Genomic DNA, 21,818 nt, shown 5'->3' on the forward strand with positions numbered 1-21,818 from the left:
GTGTTCACGGTCCTCACCGCACCGGTTCCTTCAGGGGAATTTAAATGCACCACGGTGGTCATCCGCCTGCCACACCCTTTAGAGTAAACAAAGGCGGACACAACTGAGCCACAATCCTTGGGCGATGACCGAAAAATCTCAGGGCCAACAAATGACTCTGATGGCATTTACAGAAGCGCGGGGCGTAGCTGATGCTGAGCCTTAATCATATTTGTTTGTGAAACGTTCTCGTTCTAATAGATTAGAGGTTATCTCCCAAACCGCCCCCTCACTTTTACGCACACATGCGCAAGTTTCGTGTGCTCCTCTCACACACTGCACACGTACACATACCAAAATATACCCCTTTGTCTTGGTCGCCTCACGGCGGTAGCCCCGTAACAGGAATTCAGCGGAGATAGAAGCAAGTGTGTGGACCAGACTGTCTCCTCCCCCCATGGTAAGCGCACACACCATGATTCTCCTCCCCCTGTACCCCCACCTCCCCTCCTCCACACCCCTGCTCTCCCCCCACGCCTTTGTGTGTGTATGTGCGCTCTGTGAGGCTGACTGCGTAACCCGAAAACCGTGTGACGGATGCTGTGCATTTAAAATCAGATTTAATTTTTTTAATTTTTGGGGGGAATTTCTTACTTGTTACTGTTTTGTATTTTGTAGGAAAGGGGGAACCTGTATGGGCAAATAAAGGGGAGGAACCGGGTGGACGCACGTGAATCTCTCACTTTATTCAAAGCCAGGAAATTTAAAGGAAAGGAACGCGTTACCAGCAAGTGCGGCAAATTGGACTTTCCACCATCAGCAACCCTCCTCTCTCTCTCTCTCTCTTCTCTTTCGCCATCCCTGCTCCTTCTCTGTAGGTCTCCTCACTTACTTCCATCATTCCTCCAACCTCCTATGATCCCAGAATAGCCTCACGGCGGAGCTCTCTCTAAATATTAGTGAAGGTTTTGGATTTCGGGGTGACTCTGGAGATGGATTAAAGGAACGGTGCACCGCAAAACTGGAGCAGCACGCACGACCACGCCGAGGGGGAAGGGGGCGACGGGATTCGGTGAATTCGCGGAGCCCCCGGGACAGAGGTGAGTGCTGTCCGGTAGTATAGAGGTTCTCTTCTCCCGTACGCAACCCAAAGAAAGCTCAGGAACCTATATGCTTCTCCTGTTGGCAGGAGCTGAGAGGCGACAGAAGAAAAATTAGCACATGGTTTTCACGTTTCCATCGTTGATGATATCATACGCAATCTGCTGATTTCTGCTTGTGGAGGAGTAACTGCCCAGTGGTCATTTTAATATAGTGTTTAATCAGATTCTGGTTACTAGAGCCTTCAATAGATGATCTAAAACAAATGAAAGCTTTTTTTCCCCTTTTTTTTAAAATCAAAAAACACATGATTCCTATCCATGAAAAATGAAATCAGTATCACCGTTTACACCCATCTCAATTTATATTATTAAGATAAAGCTACATTTAAAGGACGGCTGTTTCTTTCGCTGTAAAAGCAGGTGAGTTAAACTGACCAAGGTATAAAGTCGAGCAAATAGCGCTTTGCATATGTCTGTTTAAGGGCCCTGCAGTGCACATGGCTTTACATTAGCCAACACAGCAACTTTATTGCTGAATCCATGAATACAGTGAATAGAAAACTGGTGAGCTGTGGTTCTCCACTTCATATTCATCTCATTAATTAATTTCCAAGTTCATTTTTTTGAAAACTATGCATGAATAACGAGTAGGGAGACACCACAAATCTATTTCACTTTATTATTCTGTACTGTCCTGTACTCTTCTACTCTGAATAATAGTGTAGTAACTATAGGGACTTAGGGACAGCAGACATACACGGATCAGCCATTACTCTAAGACCACTGATGATGAAGTGGTTTAAAATCATTTTGCTTTGCTTAGAACTGGATCCTGCTTCTGATTTGTCTTTCTTTGGCATGTGCCAGCCCCTTCAATTAACCTCAAACCCCCTTACCTGCAAAGGCACTCCCCAATGGCAGCAGCCTCCCTTAGCAGAGCAGTACCCTTCGGCAACTGCAAAAGCTGCTCAGAAACAGCCCAAGGAACAGTACTAAGAGCCCAAAGCACCAACCCAGCCTGCAAACTCCCCAGATCACATTCCAATTCCCGCAACCCACAGAAATCCACCGCCAATGTTCTGATACCAGACATCACAAGAAACTCTCAGCGGTCAAGAGTACATGCCCTGATGGGTCTGACATTTTCTGGCAGCACAAAGGTGGTGTGTACAGTAATAGGCAGGTGGTCTCATGTTGTGGCTGATGCTGTGAAGTATGTGAAAAAAAATTCCCTTTTGAGAAATAAATTGCTGGCTTTGATTTTTTGTTTTTGTTCCCATTTGATTCAATTTAATCCCCACCAAAAAATCCCTCATCTCATGAATGCTACAGGATGACTGCTCTATACTGTTCTATTTTGTAGTATAGAAGTAGGTTATATTACAGTGCGTGAGTGATTATTTATCAGTCAGTAGATAGAAAATAAATTTGATCTGATCACTAACCAGTTAATTGTTTTAGATATGTTTTTAGCAAATCTCATTGCATAGCCAGTTGGCTAAATGTTCATCAAAATGAGATGTGAAGATGCCAACCTGGGCTCTGGGAGACTGTAATGGCCAATCTAGACAAAAGACACAAAGACAAAACAATAAGTTCATTCTCAGCTAATTCAAATTGTCAGCCAGCACTCTTTTCTATCAAACAAACAACGACAGGATGTCTTTTTTTAGAAGAATTAAGCTCAGTTCTCCAAGAGCTTTTACAAATATACCATAGTAGCTGCCCTGGAGGATTTTATAGTCACCCAAGACCTTGTCAGTACTGTAGGTTTATCCTTTAATTAGTCACCCATCCATACATTAGCTCACTATCTTTAACCCCACCCCTGTGCTGATGCTCCCTGAGTCATATATTTTCCTCAGTGCCTGACAGACTGTTTCTGCATGCCATGGGCTATACAACCCACTTCATTCACAGGCATACACACAGACAAGATGTACACAAATTGCTTAAACTATAAACACACTCAGACACTTTGCAAGCACAAGCATAGCAGCTCAAACTACAAACAGTGCAGCACACACACACACACACACACACACACACGCACACACACATAAAAGATGCGCCTCAGAGGACGAATGCTGGTGTAATAGATAAACGACCCCCATTTCTTCAGTCAAGAAGCTCATTCAGTGCATGTTTGTGTGTGTAATGTGAGTTGGGGTGCGGTTTAAGTGCTGACTGGAGTAGGTCACTGAGACCAAGCTGCTGGGCGAGTGAGACCCAGACCCCAGCGTCTTCCTAAGCTGCTTTTAGCGACACTGAAATCCATCCATCCCAATATCCCCCCTTCTATGATCTTCACCCCCTTCCTACCCTCACCACCAGACATACAAATACACACACTCACACACAGAGACACACACACACATTTGGCTTTTTTTGAAATATTTTTTTTCTTTGATCTGTGCTTATCTTGTCCTCTTCTCTCGTTTCCAATACATTTCTAGCGGTCATGGAAATTAGACTGTGGAAGTCTTTGATTCTTTGCGCCTTACATTGCCTCAGGGTCAGCCCCCCCCCCCCCCCCCCCTCCTCTGTTTCGAGAGAAACAGAAAAAAATAAAAGAGGGAGGAGATTAAAAATGGGAACGAGAGAGGTGTGCAGAAAGAGGGACAGGTGGTGAAACGTGAAATGAAGGGTGAAAAGGCAGAGATGGGGATATGCTGAGAAATGATACAAGAGAGACCAGCAAGACAGAAACAAACAAGAGCTCAGCAGAAGTACTGAGATGTAGAAGGTGACAGAGGTAGAAAGACTTACAGAGGCCATGACAGCTTTCAGAAAACGTGAGTTTGTTGAAGGGTGATGTGGATGGTATTTTTGGATTCAAGCTTCACAAAAACCTTTGGGCCTTCTCTTTTAAAGTGGACTATTTCTGTGACGAAGAAGGATATTACAAGTACAAAATGTTCATACCTTCATTAAAGACCAAAGCGCTCCACTGAAACTCATTTGGGAAAGCATAAATCCATTCAGTTGGGTCAGCAGGCCTTTGACACAAGGTGCAGTAGATTTGCATATGGGGCCACTGAGCAAGTGGCCACAGGCCAAATCTCCACATTCATCATATTAGTCAGTGCATGGATTGTAATGAAGATAAATATGGATAAAACAAAGGCAAAGTAACATATAGGAACAGGAATGTTGGTATAAAAAGAACTACTCACAAAGAAAAGAGGTCAAGAGGAAAGTGTTAGTAATGTGGTAGGGAAATGAAACCGATTGAAAAGGAGAGATAAGCAAAATGGGACAAGCAGAGCCAGGAGAGAGGGAAGATTGAGAGGGAGGGAAAGGGAGAATTGGGTAGAGGACAGAGAAAGAGGGGACAGGCTCTTATCGGAGGGGAATGGGGTTCTGTAGAGAGAGCTGTGAATATTTAACTCTGTTTAGTTTTCCATTCCTGCCTTTGGCGTTGGCTTGTCTCTGACGCCTTTTGACTGCCTGCAGGTTACTGATGGAAGGAGATATCTCTATATATGCACGTCTATAATTTTGTGGGGGAAGATTAATTTGAAATGTAACAGGTATGTAGAATTATTCTAAATACTAAGCACCTGAGTAAATGGTAACTGGGCTTCTTTTAGGAGAGGCTTTTTTCAGTTAATCAGTTCATTCTAATTCTTTCTAATTCTTTTCCCCCATTTGTTTATTTTCCTAGTGACATAAAAAACACTTTTCAAAATATGACAGTCTTGTGTGTTTTGTTGTCTCCCTGCATTTTTGGGTGGCTGCAGCTAAGGAGGGATAGCAGTCATGCTAATCAGAAGATCGGTGGTTCAAACCCTGGCTGCTCCTGTCTGCCAAAGTACCTTTAGGCAAGATGCTGAACCCCAAGTTATTCCTGATGTATCCATTGGTGTGCAAGTGTTAGACAGAAAGTACTTCAGCATAGAAAAAAAGTGCTTGTGTGTATGTGAACATACACCACCTTGCATTTAATCATTAGGTATTATTAAGCTCTGGCTCTCTTGCACAGTGTCTGTTTTGTCTTGCCTTCCTCCTGCAACTGGTCGAGCCAGATGGCCACCCCTCCCTGAGCCTGGTTCTGTCTGAGGTTTCTTCCTGACACTGGGAAGGGAGTTTTTCCTTCCCACTGTCAACAAGTGCTTGCTCATATGGAGTGGTCAGATTGTTGGGGTTTTCTCTCTATTACTGTAAGATCTTTACCTTACAATATAAAGTGCCTTGAGGCGACTGTTGTTTTGATTTTAAAAGCACTATGTAAGAACCAGCCCATTTACAACGTGTATTCAGACAAAGTCAAAATAACAACTTTGGATATTAAGTGTGCAAAAAATTAGACTGAATTATTAAATGTTTCTGTAGTACTACTGAATTGCTAAAGCAACGTTATACCATAATTGCTTAGAATATCTTTAATGTCTGTGTTTTTTATTAGTTTTATTATTACTCTAACACTCTAATGCTTTCTAGTTCATACAGAAAACTTTGCAGCACCAACCAGCCTTTGACAACTTTTTGACCTGCTGTTTCATTCATAAGTCAGGGCCTGGCAGACTTTTGAAACATCTTTTTGAAGCTTTAGATTGATGATTGATGGTGGAAATCCATGAACCTGCTCTGAAACTCCACTCTGACATCTCTTTGCAATCTGTTATCCCAACAGGCTGTGACTGGTCCCATCCCAAGATGACATCTCCCAAAAACAAAGCCAAGAAGAAACCACCAAAAGACAGCATGACACTGTTGCCATGCTTTTATTTTGTAGAGGTATGTGTCGCTAGATCAGATGCATGAATGAGTCACCTTTTTAAAATACAGATGCTTGTTTGACATTTCTCACTGCATTTATTGAATTAGTCCCTACTGAATCATTCCTTTTTCTGTACAATGATACCAGTAGTGAGTGCCTTGTGTTGATTGCATTTGGAGGCATCTGACATCTGTTGTAAAGCAAGCAAGACGGGTATAACTTGCCCTTTTGTATGTGTTTGAAAGTGTGTATTTGTTTGTACTGAAGATGAAACATTGGATGAATCACTTTTTTCCAAGCAAATATTATCTGCGAGTCACTCTTTGCTATGTCCTTGGTCGCATTTGTGTGTGTGTTTGTGTGCGTGCATGCATATCCAGCTCCCCATCGTCCTATCCTCCTTGGTGTCCCTTTACTTCCTGGAGCTGACAGATGTTTTGTCCCCGGCGATGGTGGGCTTCCGTTGCCATGACCGCGACCTCTCCATGCCCTATGTGGAGACAGGCGATGAGCTCATCCCTCTGTTGATGCTGCTGAGTTTGGCCTTTGCTGGACCTGCAGCTTCTGTAAGTCTATATGACACACATGTGAGGATCATTTGGGGTGCTAGTTTCCTGTGTTACCGAGTCCCAGAGTTACTCCATTGGATTGTGTATAAAAATATCCATCCATCCATCCATCCATCCATCCATCCATCCATCCATCACACCACAATGTTACGTGCTATACTTTAATAAATTATTCTATATTAGTCATACCTAATAAATAGGTTAAAATTGACTTCTATTAAGCATATATGTCTATGGCATTCAGTGCAATGACTATCTACAATCTGTGCAGTACTTCCTGCTTACACCCACCAGACACTTCGTTAGGTACACCTCTCTAGTACCGGGTTGAGCCCCTTCTGCCTTTAGAACTGACCGTAGTTCTTAATAACATAGATTCAATAAGATGCTGGAAACATTCTTCAGAGAAATTGGTCCATGCTGAAATGATAGTATCACGTAGCAGCTGCACATCTATGATCAACTCCACCGCATCACAAAAGTGCTCTACTGGAGACTGTGTGTGTATCTGGTGACTGTGGAGGCATTTTGATTGATTTTGCTTCTTGCTTGGTGGTTATGGGTGTGTGAATGTTTTGTGTGTTTTATGTTTTCTTTTTATGTGACATTTTTGTGATCTTCTGCCAAGAGACTGCAGATATTAATTAGCTTTTCAGGTGCAAATGGCAACATTTATCTTAATGTTATACATGGTCCTGTTTTAATTAAAAATAATGGATACACTGTCTGAACTGCTGAGAAAGGAAAGATCCATGCTTTCACATTATTTACATCAAATTACAACCAAATGTGTAACACAGCAGAAACTGAGACTCATCAGACCAGGCAATGTCCGATTTTAGCGAGCCTGGGTGAATAGTAGCCTCAGTTTTTTGTTTTTAGTTGATGCGAGTGGTAACTGGTCTTCTGTTGCTGTAGCTCGTCTCCTTCAAGGTTTGACATATTCACATTATTTGAGCTACTGTTGTCTTCCAATTAGCTCAAAACAGTCTGTCCATTCTCCTCTGTCTTCTGACATCAACAAGGGATTATTGTTCAAAGAACTTCCCTTCACTGGAAATTTTCTCTTTTTTGGATCATTATCTGTAAACCCTAAAGATGTTTGTGCAGGAAAATCCCTTCAGTTGATCAAATACTCATCTGGCATCAGAAACCACGCCACGAGACATTTTAATAACCTTTCTTCCTCATTCTGAGTTCTCAGTTTGAAGTCAAGCAGGTTGTCTAGACCAGCGTTCCCCAACCTTTTTTGCGCCACGGACCGGTTTATGCCCGACAATATTTTCACGGACCGGCCTTTAAGGTGTCGCGGATGAATACAACGAAATAAAACTAGTACCGGTACCGAAAAAAAGAAAATTTATTCATAACACACGTGAAAAGACCAAGGAAAACCGAGTAAACGATAAAAACGATAACAAAATAACTCTGAAAACCAATAAAAACCCTGAAAACTATACATTTCACACCTGAGCCTCAACTTTCACGGCCCAGTACCAAACGACTCACGGACCGGTACTGGTCCGAGGCCCGGGGGTTGGGGACCGCTGGTCTAGACCACGTGTACACATGTAAATGCGTTGCTCAATGCTTTTATTTGCCATGTGGTGGTTTGATTAGATGTTTGTGTTAACGAGCAGTTCTGTAAAACCTTTTTGTAATTAAAAATATTTTTCTGCCACAAGTTTATCCATATTTAGATATTATGTAATATAATTTGACTTGTTATAGTAATACTCTGCTGCCCTGTTTCCAGACATCCAGTTTCTATTGGTATTTTGGGATTGTTTTAATTTGAAAATTGATTGAAAACTTATTAGAGCATGATTTACACAGGCTGAACTAAAACAACATGTTAAATGAACCTAAAAGTTTGAGTAATAATTATATTTAGGTTTTCCACTGAGCATTTAATTAACATTTAATGAACTCCTTATATGAAAGTGTTGATTAGCTCTACCAGAACATAATCCTGTCACAGATTCAGTGACCTATTATATGTCTGAAGCTTTGAGGGTTTGTGAGTGCTCCACATAAACATCCCGCAGATACACTTGTGCATATAGACAAATGCATAGATCACACAAATGTACAGCTTGTCAAACACTCACAAAGCAAGATAAATGTAGACACTAAATATATACCTGACATTCCCATGCACATCATCGAACACACCACAGGCCCTCCAATCAATATGCACACTCGCACCCAGACGCACACATTCCTAATCCTTCAGCAGACCTCTCCAAAACTCATCTATCATTCCGACTGAAAGTGATCACTGTTCAATAGCACCTTTGCTCCATTCGTTCTACAATGCATTGTTTCTCATCGATCACAATATCTTGTATCTGACAATGATAGATTCAAACTTTTCAAATCTTTTTCTTTTTCATTTACTCTCGTAGTCGTTTGAAGTGTAACGAAGAAAGACTCCATATCTTTTATTCTCCTTTTTTTTCTCTCCCTCTGTCTGCAGATTATGATGGGGGAAGGCTTGATGTACTGCATGCAGTCCAAACTGAAGACTTGTCCAAAGTCAGAAGGCAGCATAAATGCTGGAGGCTGCAGCTTCAACTCCTTCCTACGCAGGACCGTGCGATTCGTCGGTGTGTATAACTGCCAGTCCTTCAGAGCGTTTGGGCTGCTTGCAGGAGTTAAGGCCACACTGTTATTCAGAGCACACTTAGTTACATGGTGTAATAGTTCAGGACAAATTATTGATGGGCATCTCTGAGGACACGTGAGAACTCTGTTTTTCTAGTTTTTTTGTATTGTCACTACCCAAACAAGCAAAATAAAATAAAATAGTCATATTAATACAATGAACAGTTTATCAAACTGAGGCCAATGGAAGATGCGTAGGTTAAATTCTGTCCTTTATGCAAACCACAAAGTTAGAGCAAAATTCTGTTGTTCTTAAGATGAATATCAGTTTTGGCTCTGACAAATTATTCATCCTTCTCAGCCTGCAACTTTATCCCTGTTTTAGAGTAGAGAAATAAGCTAATTACATGCATTAAATGAAGGGTGGCTTAAAATGAAAAAGGCATGATATCATACTCTACAGGAAATATCTTGAGGCTGACTTTGAGCTTTGAAGTGAAAACAGTAATTAATTCACCTTGCCAAATTTCTCTGTCTGCGGGAAAGCTTCAAAATGTGACAAACTGAAGGCTTTTGGTGTCACTTAAGGTCGGAGCAAATTAAGCGTAGTTCGCGCAACTGTACACATTCATAAATGAACATCTCAATGTCCGGAAACCACCAGAGGCTTTTAGTTCATTTACTAAGGTTGCCTTACTATCTCTTCCCTTTACCTCTCTCCCTCAGGTGTTCATGTATTCGGTCTCCTGGCAACAGCCCTGGTGACAGATGTCATCCAGTTAGCTACTGGCTACCACGCCCCTTTCTTCCTTACTGTCTGCCAGCCTAATTACACGGCCCCGGGAGTGTCATGTGACAACAATGCCTACATCACACAGGACATCTGCATGGGCAAAGACCAGTATGCTATTATGTCAGCTCGGTAAGGCATTCATTTATAACTAAAGGAGAATAAACACCGAATGTCTCCATCTGCTTAAAATCAAAATTTGCATCATTGCACATATAAAAACAACATAAACGCTAATAAGACAAACAGATTTAATGAAGTCATTAAAGTAAATCATCAGTGCACTTGTACAGAGTCTTACCTGTCTTGTCAGCGCTCTGGCTCCATGGTCTGTTGCCTTGTAATAAGAATAAGACAACGTTGTGCTACCTAGTTTATTGTCAACATGCCTGCAGTTGGATGCAGCTCATAACTATACATCCTTAATCAGAAAATGTAACCCAATGTATTATGACAATAATGTTGCAGATTTTACTGAATAGGGTGAAACATCACTGTCTTGCAGGAGTATAGCAGACAAGGACTAATGACAACTTATTGAGGGGATAAAAAGATAAAAATAGATAGAAATGGTTGCTTAAAATAATAAGGATTTTCTTTTTAATGGCATACTTGATAGTAAAGCCAAATGTTTATTTGTATAAGAAGACCTGCCACTCAGCTGCAGAATCTTCCTCGCAGGTGCTCTGACTAAGTTTGGGTTTTGTAAATGCTCTTTTGCAGTGCAGTTTCTAACAAGCAGACATAGGCTAGACAAATAAGCTCCGATCTATGGGTATGAGAGGCACTAAGCACACACACACACAGGAAAGATTATAGCTAAATAGAGTTGATACAGGGATAATCCTTGTAGTACAAGTGCATATGTTAGCACTGCTTTACTTGCCGTGACTCTTATTGACACAATGCATTCTACTTGCTACTCACCTCAGTGTCTAAAGGATTAGCAAGACATGTTCTATAAAACGCTTGCAGTTTTTGCCAAAACTAACATCATCTTAACCTAAATATAGTTCCAGCCTTGATCCTCAAATTCATCCTTTTCACCTAACATCACGTCATTATAGGCATGCCCACCCGGAGGGCAAGATGTGTGTTTTTTTTTCCACTGCTTCTCAATTATTTGTGTGTGAAAATACTAAACCTGCTCACAAGAACAGTGGAAAAATCTCACCAGCACAGATTACCAATGCTCAGTCATTTACACTGACACAGAAATAAGGCCTGATTAGATTAGTCATAACATTTTTAATAATCTAACAGTATTACTGGCTTGCCACTACTGCCCTGTAAGGCCGACTCCAACTGAAACTAACTACCAGTGGATCGCTGTTATATAGCTTGCTAACATTACAACCGACATTTGCTTTGACAGTGAGCAGTTTCATGTCCTTTACCTCCCAAAGCAGCAACAATGACACACCCAGAGCAAAATTTGTACAACGTAATGGGATTTTTTTCTGTACTTTCATCCTGTTGGCCGTGAAAGTGAAAGGGTTGTTCAGAGAGGAATCTATAGATCAGTAAATTGCTCTGGCAGAAACTTGGCTGGGTGGTTTCTTTGTGCTGGAAATACCACAGAGACTCTTGCATGTGGATTGATGTATCCAAAATGGGCAGTGTGTCTACATTTTTTTCTCTTACTTTGAGAAGTGATCGCAATATTCACAGACAGAAACAGAAGGAAATTTGACAGGCCTGTGCTGGAGTTCTATGGAGTGTCCAGTGTTGACCTGCATGTTTGAATGGTGTCCAGGGCTCTGTGCCTGGAGGGCAATATGACTGAAATCTATTCATAAAATAGACCTTTAGGCCAGCCAAAGTGTATTCAGACTCCAGGTCTAAAAGAAAACATGGCCTTTAAAGAATAATCCTTGAATTTAGCCTGAAAAAAATGGGAAACGATAACACAACAGCAGAAGTTAAGAGCAAACACAAGATTTCTTTCATTTAAAAAAAAATTAAATTAAATAACATTTCTGACCTCAATTCAATCACTCTCCCTTTAATGTTCCCACTAATGCCCAGTGGTATTCTCTTTGTGTTTATTAATGTTCACATCCAAGGACACACACTCAGTCTGACAACTCTCAGTCGGGCAGACACACAGATTTTAATGTCAAATGCAATCCGGGCATAACAAGAGCAGCCGCGACAGTTTTATTCAGGTTTATTCAAGAGGCAATAAACGCTCTCAGAATACACAAAGTCCTTTATGAAAACAGGAATCGAATTCTTTTTTTGTCTTTACTCTTCCGCTTCTAACTCTCCCTTTTTCTCCCTTTAGGAAAACATTCCCATCCCAGCATGCAACGCTCTCTGGCTTCGCTGCCGTATATATCTCTGTAAGCACTCCCTTCGCCTTAATTGCCGCATGTGTTTGCTTAAGTGTTGTGTATCTGCATGATGTTTGTTTGCTTGTGAATATGCGTGTGGTTCATTTGATGCTTTTTTTTATGAATAGCTGATTCATTAGAACTTTAAAACAGGAGAAAAACTATATGCAAGGTAACCATGTTTAGTTTGATACTTTTTCTAAAGCCTGAATGATACATTAACATTTTGTATCTTTGTCCTAGAACAACAATTAAATTTGTTTCATGATAACTATCCAGAACTTCCACTAATTCATAACAAACATTGCTGCTGGCATCATACAACTTGTATGATCTACAACCATATCAGCAACTTTCAACTGGAATTAACTGCCATTTGATACATAGTTCATAGATTTTCAGATTGCATATTATCCTCAGGCTGGGCTCACATCTGACTCAAATAAAAAATAACTGTAACTGTCAGATTGAGGTCAGGTTTGGGGGTTTATTGTTACGTTCTAGTGGATTTTTTTGCCGTTCTGCAATCTGGCACTGACTGCAGCAGTATGTGAACTGTACGGCAAAGTAGCACTGTCATTTTTCCACGAGGTAACACCCTCCCACACACACACTCCTCCACCAATGGCTATTGCAAGCTACTGGCCATATCACTGCTGCCTCAGTGAGCCCTGTATGAGCTCATTAAAGCTCACTGGACAGATTTCTGACAAGATAAGGCAGGGGAGCTGGAGAAAAGCAGCTGTTGGGTTTGTTAGCACTACAACATGTTGTCGGATCTTCGCGCTGATGCCAGGTCATTTTTTTTCAGTTCTGGTCATACCTGTCCAGCAAATTTAGACATTCATGTATTTATTGTGTTCAGTATAAAAAAACTTTGCTGCTAAATTTAAATGAAATCAAATAAAGAAAATACCTAAGAAAATTTCTCCACAAAAGGCAGATAGTTGGTTCAAGAAGTGCCGAGAAAATCTGCATCGAAAATAACTCGCATCTCTCCAGGCTGACAGATTTTCCCTCTTGCATCAAGAAAAGCAGGATTTTTATGCACAGCACTAGATAGACAAGCTTGTTAGAAAGGAAATTTTTTGCAAAGCCTGCATTCTGTCACTCAGCTGTCCTCCGTTTTATATAATCGAAATATGGTGTGCATGCAGAGAATGCGAACGGCCAGTAACTGTAAATATATTTTCCCCCTTTCACAGCCTGACTTTCTCACTCATCGACTTTGCTTTACTGCCAAGACATTTGAATTCGAAACTACTTTACCACATGAGCTAAAAAAGAAATATACAAATAAGATCAAAATAAGTTCATTTCCCTTTTTCAAGACAATATGAGTTATATTAAAGAGAATGCTTCGAGCTGCACAGGAAACAAGTGCTATTGTATAATGGATGTCTTTGGAATAATTGTTATTAAATATGAATCTATATCCGCTTTACTTTAGCTTTTCTTAGTACAAAGGGGGATTAAAGGAGGAAAAGCCTGTATCTTTAAAAATACTTTTTTAACATTTCAGTATCTTAACTGTACAGATAAGACTGAAAAACTTTTTAAGTGTTGATCATAGACTGTATTTGCAAAAGTGACCGTATTTGAACAGAATGGTCCAAGGAGCACCTAGTATTTAATTAGCCTGTTAATACAATTTACAGCATAGCCAGCCGTATTAATTGTCAGGTAATTGAATTCAAAAGGTAGCAACAATGCACACATGCTCAGTTCAGCTTAAGTGGTGCCAAACAGACAGCTTGTGGCTATTTAACTGGCTGTTGCATCCAGCTTTAACTGGCACATCCTGGTTGGCTTCATTTTTCAGTCCTGGATCTTGGAGGTAATGGGCAAATTATTCGTCTTTAAGAATGCAGCCTGGAGAGCTGTTTCTCCATTTATGTTAGGCTAAGCTCCAGACTTTGGCTTAATATCTAATAAACAGATATGAGTTTGGTGTTGATATCTCTTCTAACTAGCATATTGTTTTATTATTAACCGGGTAATGCAATCTACATTTGCACTACACACTGTAAAGTAATTGTCTATGTGCACCTGAGGTAAAATTATCGTAATGCCTTTTAATCTTAATCCCGGGCTTCATATGTCTCAAACGTCTGCTCTTTGCTGATATGCTGTGTGTGTTTGTTTCTCTCTGCAGATGTATTTCAACGCCAGCATCAACAGCACTACTAAGCTGCTGAAGCCGATGCTCGTCTTTGCTTTCTGCATGGCAGCAGGCCTCGCTGGCCTGACGCAGATAACTCAACACCGCAGTCACCCTATAGACGTGTACGTGGGATACGTGATAGGAGCCGGCATTGGAGTCTACTTGGTTAGTTCAACAAAGTGCACAAAAATGTTTGCTCCTGCTTTTTTCCCCAATTGCTTTATATCTAATAATAGAACTTTCTAAAAAGAAATCTGAATTAATGAAGATGTCTACAAATCTTCTATTTTAGGCCTATGTTTGTGAATTAAGCATCAGCATGTGTTTGGATCCATTCAGGGATTTGTTTGACTGTGAGGAGTAGTTAACCATCAATATGCAGCAGGGTGGGAATGACAAAATGCACATAAATAGATTTTCTTATTAACGTGGTTTAGTTGTTTTGCTGCGACTGAACTGTCCCATTGTATTATTCTAACAGTATCACAGCATGTGCTAACAAACGCTTCTTTCTTTCATCACCTCTCCTCCCTGTGTGGCTTCCATATATTTCTCTCCGAGCATTTTTTTTTTTTACTGGCAGCCTATATATAGCCTTTTCTATTACGGAGGGAAGGGAGAGGGAATGAATAATCCGATAAGAATTTTCTGGAACAATTTCACACTTCGTTTTAAGAAAACTTGTCGTTGCCATTTTCCACGCTCCCCTCCTCCTCGCCTTCTCTGTCTCTCTCGTCTTTCACTTTTCAAGAGGGGGAGTTTTTCTCCTTGTCATTAAAGGATGAAGAGAGGGGTTAGAGAGGGATTCACGCTGACCTCAGGAGAATAGCAGGAAAGAGAGATGTCTATTCACGCAAACTCTCTCCACTAATATGAAAATCTAAATTTTCCCTCCTAATGATTAAAGAAAACACAATTTCATGCTCTAGTCTTTATTTAACACCCTGAGTGGTTCTATTTCCTCATTTATTTCTCCTTTGTCCCTCTGTCCCTTGTTAGGCTGTGTACGCAGTGGGAAACTTCAAAGCCTCGGAAGAAGATGCTCCGTCTTTACAGAGACTAGCTTCAGCACAGCAGAAGGATGGCCTGAGGGTGTTGAGTCAGAGGAGCCATGACTCCTTGTACAGGAAGACTCCCAGGGTGTCTGAAAGCAGGGAGGAGCTGGGGTTGGGATCTGGAGCACGGAGTAAGGTGAGGAGGGAGAAGGCATCCCTGGCCTCCCTCAAACGAGCAAGCGCTGATGTGGAGCTTCTGGCGACCAGTCGTCCCATGGGCAAGGAAACCATGGTAACCTTCAGCAACACCTTGCCTCGAGTTGCAAACGGCAACAGCCCCATCTCACCCTCAGAGGAGCCAGTCACCACCCAGCGTCACATGACGTTCCACGTGCCCTTCGACCCACAAAGGTCTCGGCAGCTGGTGTCAGAGTGGAAGCAGCGCTCGATGGAGCTCCGTAGCCAGAGCTCACGAGATGAGGAAGAGGGAGGAGATGGAGGAGGTGAAGGAGGCACAGCTGCAGGGGAAGGGGGCGACCAACAAATGCCGTCTTCTCTTTATCCCACAGTGCAAGCCAATACCACCACACCGACTGGAGCCAGGATGGTGGTGGCACCCCCACTTGTTCACATCCCTGAGGAGGCCTCTCGGCCACCTCCTGTTTCCCCTAAGAGTGCCAAGACACGGGCAAAGTGGTTGTCACTCACAGAGGGAGGAGGACTAAAAGAGCCTGGAACAGGGCCCATTGCCGTGTCGACTCCCCGTGTGCCCAACACGCAGCCCAACCAGCCTCCCAGCCAGCAAAGAGTCACACAGGTGAGGTAGAAATTAGAAAATGAAAGCCTAAAAACGATCACAACGATATTATCTTTAGCCATAATTTTTCATACTTTATTGTCACGTGGCATGTAGCCAATTCAGTTTAGACAGGAACGGAGATTTAACAGCTGCCATATGCTGTGTAAACTACACATCTATGATTTATTTTTGCTGGTATAATCAAAACAACACTGGTGGGAGCAATTTCACTGATTAGTTTCCAACATAAATCAGTCTCATAAGACTTCAAATGCTAATTATAACTAGAGTTAAATCTTCTGAAAATATTTTAGAGGTATATAATAGGTTATTATCATGCTCTGCCATGTCCACGCCAAAAAATGTCCCTCTTCCTGGATAGTTGTTGAGTAATTTATTTGCAGCTGCTCTTATATATGGATTATCATGAGATTTTTGTCTCTTTCTTGCAGGTCGTAGCCATGTCAAAGCAGCAGGGTCAAGGACCTACTACTCCTTCCACTAAGACATCAGAAGGCGGCTCCTCCTCTGGTCCTGGCTCCAACTGCTCAGAGTCACCATACTACCGGATACCATCTGATCGAGACAGCTGCACTGGGAGCAACCCAGGGAGCATCGCTGGCAGCGGGAGCATCGTCACAATCGACGCTCATGCCCCTCACCATCCGGTGGTGCGTGTGTCGGCCACTAATGGCAAGCCGTGGGAATGGAGAAACACCATCAGTGGCAACATGATGGCCGCTGACCCGACGGGTGACAAACACCGTGCCGCGCTGCAGCGACAAGACAATGTCAGTCATTACCGGGACTACAGGACACTCCCAGTGAAATCAGACTCCCTGTGCTCCTCCTCGGTCAGCTGCAGTGCCGAAGGAGGAGCTGATCTGCCTCCCCCACCTTTTCCCACCTCCTCATCCCCTCTTCCGCCCCCACCTCAGCTGTCGTCATCCCCTATCCCACCACCGCTTCCTCAACCATCTTCCTCTCCCTTGCCTCCCCCTCCACCACCAAGCTCCTCCCCAATGCCTCCGCCTCCCATTCACCCCACCTCCTCTCATATGCCTCCACCTCCTCACCCATCCTCTCAGATGTCTCCACCACCCCTCCCATCTTCCTCTCAAATGCCTCCCCCTCCTCACCCCTCTTCTTCCCAAATGCCTCCACACCCACACCCATCCTCTTCGCCCTTGCCTCCACCACCGCATCCCTCTTCCATGCCTCTACCTCCTCACCAGTCTTGCTCCAGCATGCTTCCTCCACCTCCCCACCCTGACTTACTGATAGATGGCCACAACCAGTTATTGTCCCGCACTTCCACCCTGCCCCGTCGGCCGTCTGTGTCCGCCCGAAGCCATGCTGAGCAGGAGCACTACTACAAGGCCATGCAGAACGAGAGGATGTTATAGTGAAGCGTGAAGACAAGAGACACCATTGTAAAATCACAGATTGTACTAGAGAAGGGAGGACTCTTCTCAAAGAGACACTGAAGAAAAGTAGGCAGCGATAGGTGAACAGAGTTTTATGACTTTTGAGAAATGATAAAGTGGTTTAGAGATCCTGGATATGGAATTGAGGACTAGGTGAAAGTCTGGCAGAATACAAACTCAGCAGGGGGAATCTTTTTTTTTCCACTTCCTGCATACACAAACTACCCACAGTGTTAGCTCAGCAGCCCTCACTGAGAAAAGAACAGACAAGAAAAGAAACGGATGTTAAATAGAGCAGGGAGAGAAATTAAAAACCCCAGTTTACCTCTGGTTTCAGCACGCACATCCTCTGTGTTTCAAAGGAGTCGAAGAGGCTGCAGCTGAAAGAGCTGAATGAATGGATTGGGATTTGCTAAATCAAGTTTCCCTTGAGATGGGGATGAGACTCAGAAAACAAAACAACCACAGGCAATACTAGCTTTTCTTGAAGTTGAATAACTGTTTGAGGTTGCCAGCCATTACACACAGAGAATTTGCTCTTGTTACTAGCTATAAAAATCATCCTTCAAAGCATTCAAAAGCTATAAGGATGCCGTAAAGTCAAGTTCAAACACAGGTTTAAGAGTACTTGCCAATAGCAACAACTGACAAAACCACAAATTCTTATACCTCCAAATAAACAAACCACATAACAAATTCTTACATTTGAGATCAGGCAGATGCGCTTGCATTTACCAGAAGAAGCAGATTTAGGAAACATTGCTTCTGGAAGGTAAGCAAGAAGGAGGAGAAAGGATGATTGGATGTGGGGAGGATCGTGCACAGTTGGGCACCCCTATACAGACGTCACTGAATGGATTACTGTAGCAAACATGAGAGGCAGTCAAGTGGAAAGAGAATTATTCCTAACATGAAGAATGTGGCTGGACACAGCACAGCAAGCCAGACAGACGGTCTGTCTTTTCTGTGCACGAAACCTTCCACGGAACGGAGCTTGAAGCCGCGCTAAGGAGATTAACGTGTTTATCAAACCATGCTAGTACACTCTTTGTATTTGGCCCTCTTGCAAATCGTAATAGTAAAGGGAATGTTAATGGAAAGCTGCCCAGCCAGTAGTGTTGCCCACCGTAACCTTGGAACAAAGTGGCTTCAGTAGGTACCAGTTGGATGGGCGAGCTGGCTTTATAGCTCAGTAAAAAAACATCCTTATGAGTAGATTTTAAGTTTTCAGGTCTTGAAAGTCTTTTCACTAGCATTTTGGCTTTCACTTTGCTTCTAATTTATCAGGAAAAGCCAAACAGAAAGACCCAAATCATTCTATTCATAAATTACTAATACCTGCAAGGTCAGACTTCACCTATCCATTATCTATACCATTTTTTTCGTTGCAGTTTTAAGAGATTATCAACTATACCTTTTTACAATATGAGGCTAAATTATTCTATTTTATATTTAAAAACTTCCCAGTTTAAAAAAACAGCCAACCAGCACTATGATAAGCTAGGATTTCTTTGAAATAAATGTTGGTAAAACAATCTTAACTCAAAAATTCACTTCCTCTAGACTTTTCATCAGCAAATGTAATTTTCTACTGTAGAGCTATAATCTTCAGATAAACTATGGCCAACATGCATTTGCTGAAGATAACCATGTAATACGTTGGAAAGGCCCAGTACAACTGAGCAAGAGGGCCTTGAAGTGAGATTTGCCCACTGCACTGGAAAATGACTCCAAATCATAGACAGTTGTAAAGATGGATGCATCTACAGTAATGTCACCCACTGGTTTCTGAAGACTCACCATCGCTATTGTGGTTGCAAAAAAATTTAAAAATGGATGTGATAAGGAAAAGCAGATCATACTGTGAAAATGCATGCTCATTGAAGTGAATATTGTTATAGTTTGGCAATATATACAAAAAAAATGGAATTAAATTGAATTGAACTGAATCATTGGCTAAAGACTTTAAATTGACCCTCATTAAGAAATGAGCGTGCGGTTTCATAGCAGAGATAATTGTCTATTTTAAAACACAGAACAAGCAAAATCTACAAAACAGCCTTAATTTTTAATTCATTATGTCCCAAAATGAGTGACTGAGCCCATAAACATCAGTCATTCATCAACTGATGGGCAACCTAAGATTTTTTAGTTTTCATTTTTATACTGTCTCTGGTCAAATACAGTTCAGTGAGTTTAGGCCTTCAATAATTAGTTTACAGAAATGATATTCAAACCATATTGATAACTGATTAACTCCAGTCAGTTAAAGAAAAAAAAATGTTGTTTGAGGATTTCACTTGCATAAACATGAGGATTAGGAATATGTGGTGGGTTTTTAATTGGTTTCTCAAAAAAGGCACTCTCAATACGCCACTTAGGGCTCTGGAAAACCGTGAGTGACGTTTTTCTTGATTAGTCAGAAGAGGCGGTGGTGTTATCAGTCAGTTAAACATTTCTTTAAAAAATAATCATTTCAGCCCTAATTATACACTTCGGAGCAAGATCTGTGAGCAGGAAAAGTGAACACAACTAGTTTGGTGTTCCTTCAGTGCACTCCTGCCCTTTCTTTGTAATTATACTTTGTTGTATAAAGTTGTTATCCAGTTCATTTTTTGTCAGCAGATATTCTGTCCAATGACAAGTGCTTTATATGATGCCATTATTTGATCATACCTTAATCAAATACAGACTCAGACACACAGATGAAGTTGGTTTGCACCCATGCACCACAACACCTGAAGGATACATGGACTGATACTTTGTAAAGTAGGAAGAAGCTATGCTAAATGGAACAAGTTGTATTTTGTAGTGGCGCTCCTCAGGCGAGGAGCTGTTAGATAAAGTTGCTCGTCAGTTTGTGCTGCATGTGTGTACGAGTGTGTCCTTTTTTTATAACCTGACCTTTTGTGCTTCGAGTCTGCGATGTTACATTTTGACAGACAGACATGCCGGTGATCATGCCATTTTGACTGTAAAAATATTTGCCATTACTTAATATTATTAATACTTATTATTCCACAGTCCTCTTTTTTGGACTAATGTTTTCTATCTGTTGTGATGTGTAACATTAATAACCTCATTGAATAAAAAATAAGACTTCTTAAATACAGTTTTTAGCTTGTGGTACTTGAAAGCAGAGTCGGGGGGATGTATTATGGTGCGGCTGAAAATACAGAGGGGGTCAATGCCGAAGCAGCTTACTGTTACTCTAATGAAAAAGATCTTTTTCATTGATTCCTCGAGAACGTGCTCATTCATGCGCTCGCGCTCACACACTAACACAAATACGCATGGCCAGATGGATGCAGCAGAGCCACATTTGCGCCTTTCCTGTGGGCTAGTGTCAGGTTTCCATAATGAATTCTGCAAAGAATCATGGTAGATCCCAGTTAACCTGCAGGGATTCAGTGCTCAGTGGTCTTTTTTTCCTGTGTGTGTTAGTATGGAAAGAATTGTCCAAATGTGTACTTTTACATAAAAATGTCATTTTTAAAATATTTGATATTTTTCCAGTATAAAGCTGAGATGATTTTCTTTTTATTTCTAGATCCACATGCATCAGATTGGATGATTATTAATATATAAATGAGAGTTTTGGTGTTTTAGTAGTGCATGGCCCAGATTTAGCAAGGTTGTGAGTCCTTCCAGATATGTGTCAGATGTGGGCATTTGTTTCTTTCATTTGAATCCATGTCTGTCTGTCTCTGCATGTATTCATATTTGTGTGTGTCCGGTGCTGTGGAGCATTGAGCTGTGTGATGAGGGTGTAGAGGTAGTGGGGGGTGCAGATGGTGTATCGAGGCCTGAGGACAGTCAGCCTGTCCATGACTCACACTCAGCAAGCCAGCAGCTCTTTTTCCCTGTCTTCTCCCCTCTCTCTCTCCTCAGTGGCCCAGAAAGCACGAGACAACAAGTGTGTGTGTGCGTGTGTAAGTAAGTATGTGTGACTGCAGGAGGCAACAGAAAATGCAGACTGAGCTGTCTGTATGCATGTGTCTATTTTTGTGTCCCTGTGCTTGTGTATGCTTATACTTTTGTGTGTGTGTGTGTGGGTGTGAAAGTGGCTGTCCAGGAGATACTGGTGACATCCTTTTCAGCACTGGTTTACCACTGCAGAAACGCACAAAAGCCTTTTGTCCGCGGCTTTAATTTTATCGTGCTCTCTTTGTCACTCTCATTCTACCTGCTGCCATCTCGCCCAGCTCCTTATGAACCTTTACACACGGAGAAAATGGATTTAAGGCTTTGAAGCTCCCACAGTTCTGCTATGAAATTCCTCAGCTCTCAGTGGCTTGAGTGAGGGAGTACGGTTCAAAAGGATCG

General features: G+C 41.8%; 1 protein-coding gene across 2 annotated transcripts; it reads left to right on the forward strand.

The window, feature by feature from the left end:
* LOC113012402 (phospholipid phosphatase-related protein type 3-like) lies at positions 1-20,604 on the forward strand. 2 transcript variants are annotated; one of them, XM_026152577.1, is made up of 10 exons: positions 1-439; positions 858-1,079; positions 5,719-5,822; positions 6,186-6,371; positions 8,854-8,983; positions 9,708-9,903; positions 12,059-12,116; positions 14,263-14,436; positions 15,271-16,083; positions 16,518-20,604. In XM_026152577.1, the coding sequence occupies exons 3-10, from the start codon at positions 5,742-5,744 to the stop codon at positions 17,469-17,471; spliced, it is 2,592 nt and encodes an 863-aa protein (XP_026008362.1). In that variant the 5' UTR covers positions 1-439; positions 858-1,079; positions 5,719-5,741; the 3' UTR covers positions 17,472-20,604. The 2 variants fall into 2 exon arrangements, with proteins under 2 accessions (XP_026008362.1, XP_026008361.1); XM_026152576.1 differs by lacking the exon at positions 1-439 and having other exon boundaries at positions 495-1,079.
* The last annotated feature ends 1,214 nt before the right edge of the window (positions 20,605-21,818 follow it).

The sequence above is a fragment of the Astatotilapia calliptera genome, chromosome 19, assembly GCF_900246225.1.
Source record: "Astatotilapia calliptera chromosome 19, fAstCal1.2, whole genome shotgun sequence".
Taxonomy (NCBI): Eukaryota; Metazoa; Chordata; class Actinopteri; order Cichliformes; family Cichlidae; genus Astatotilapia; species Astatotilapia calliptera.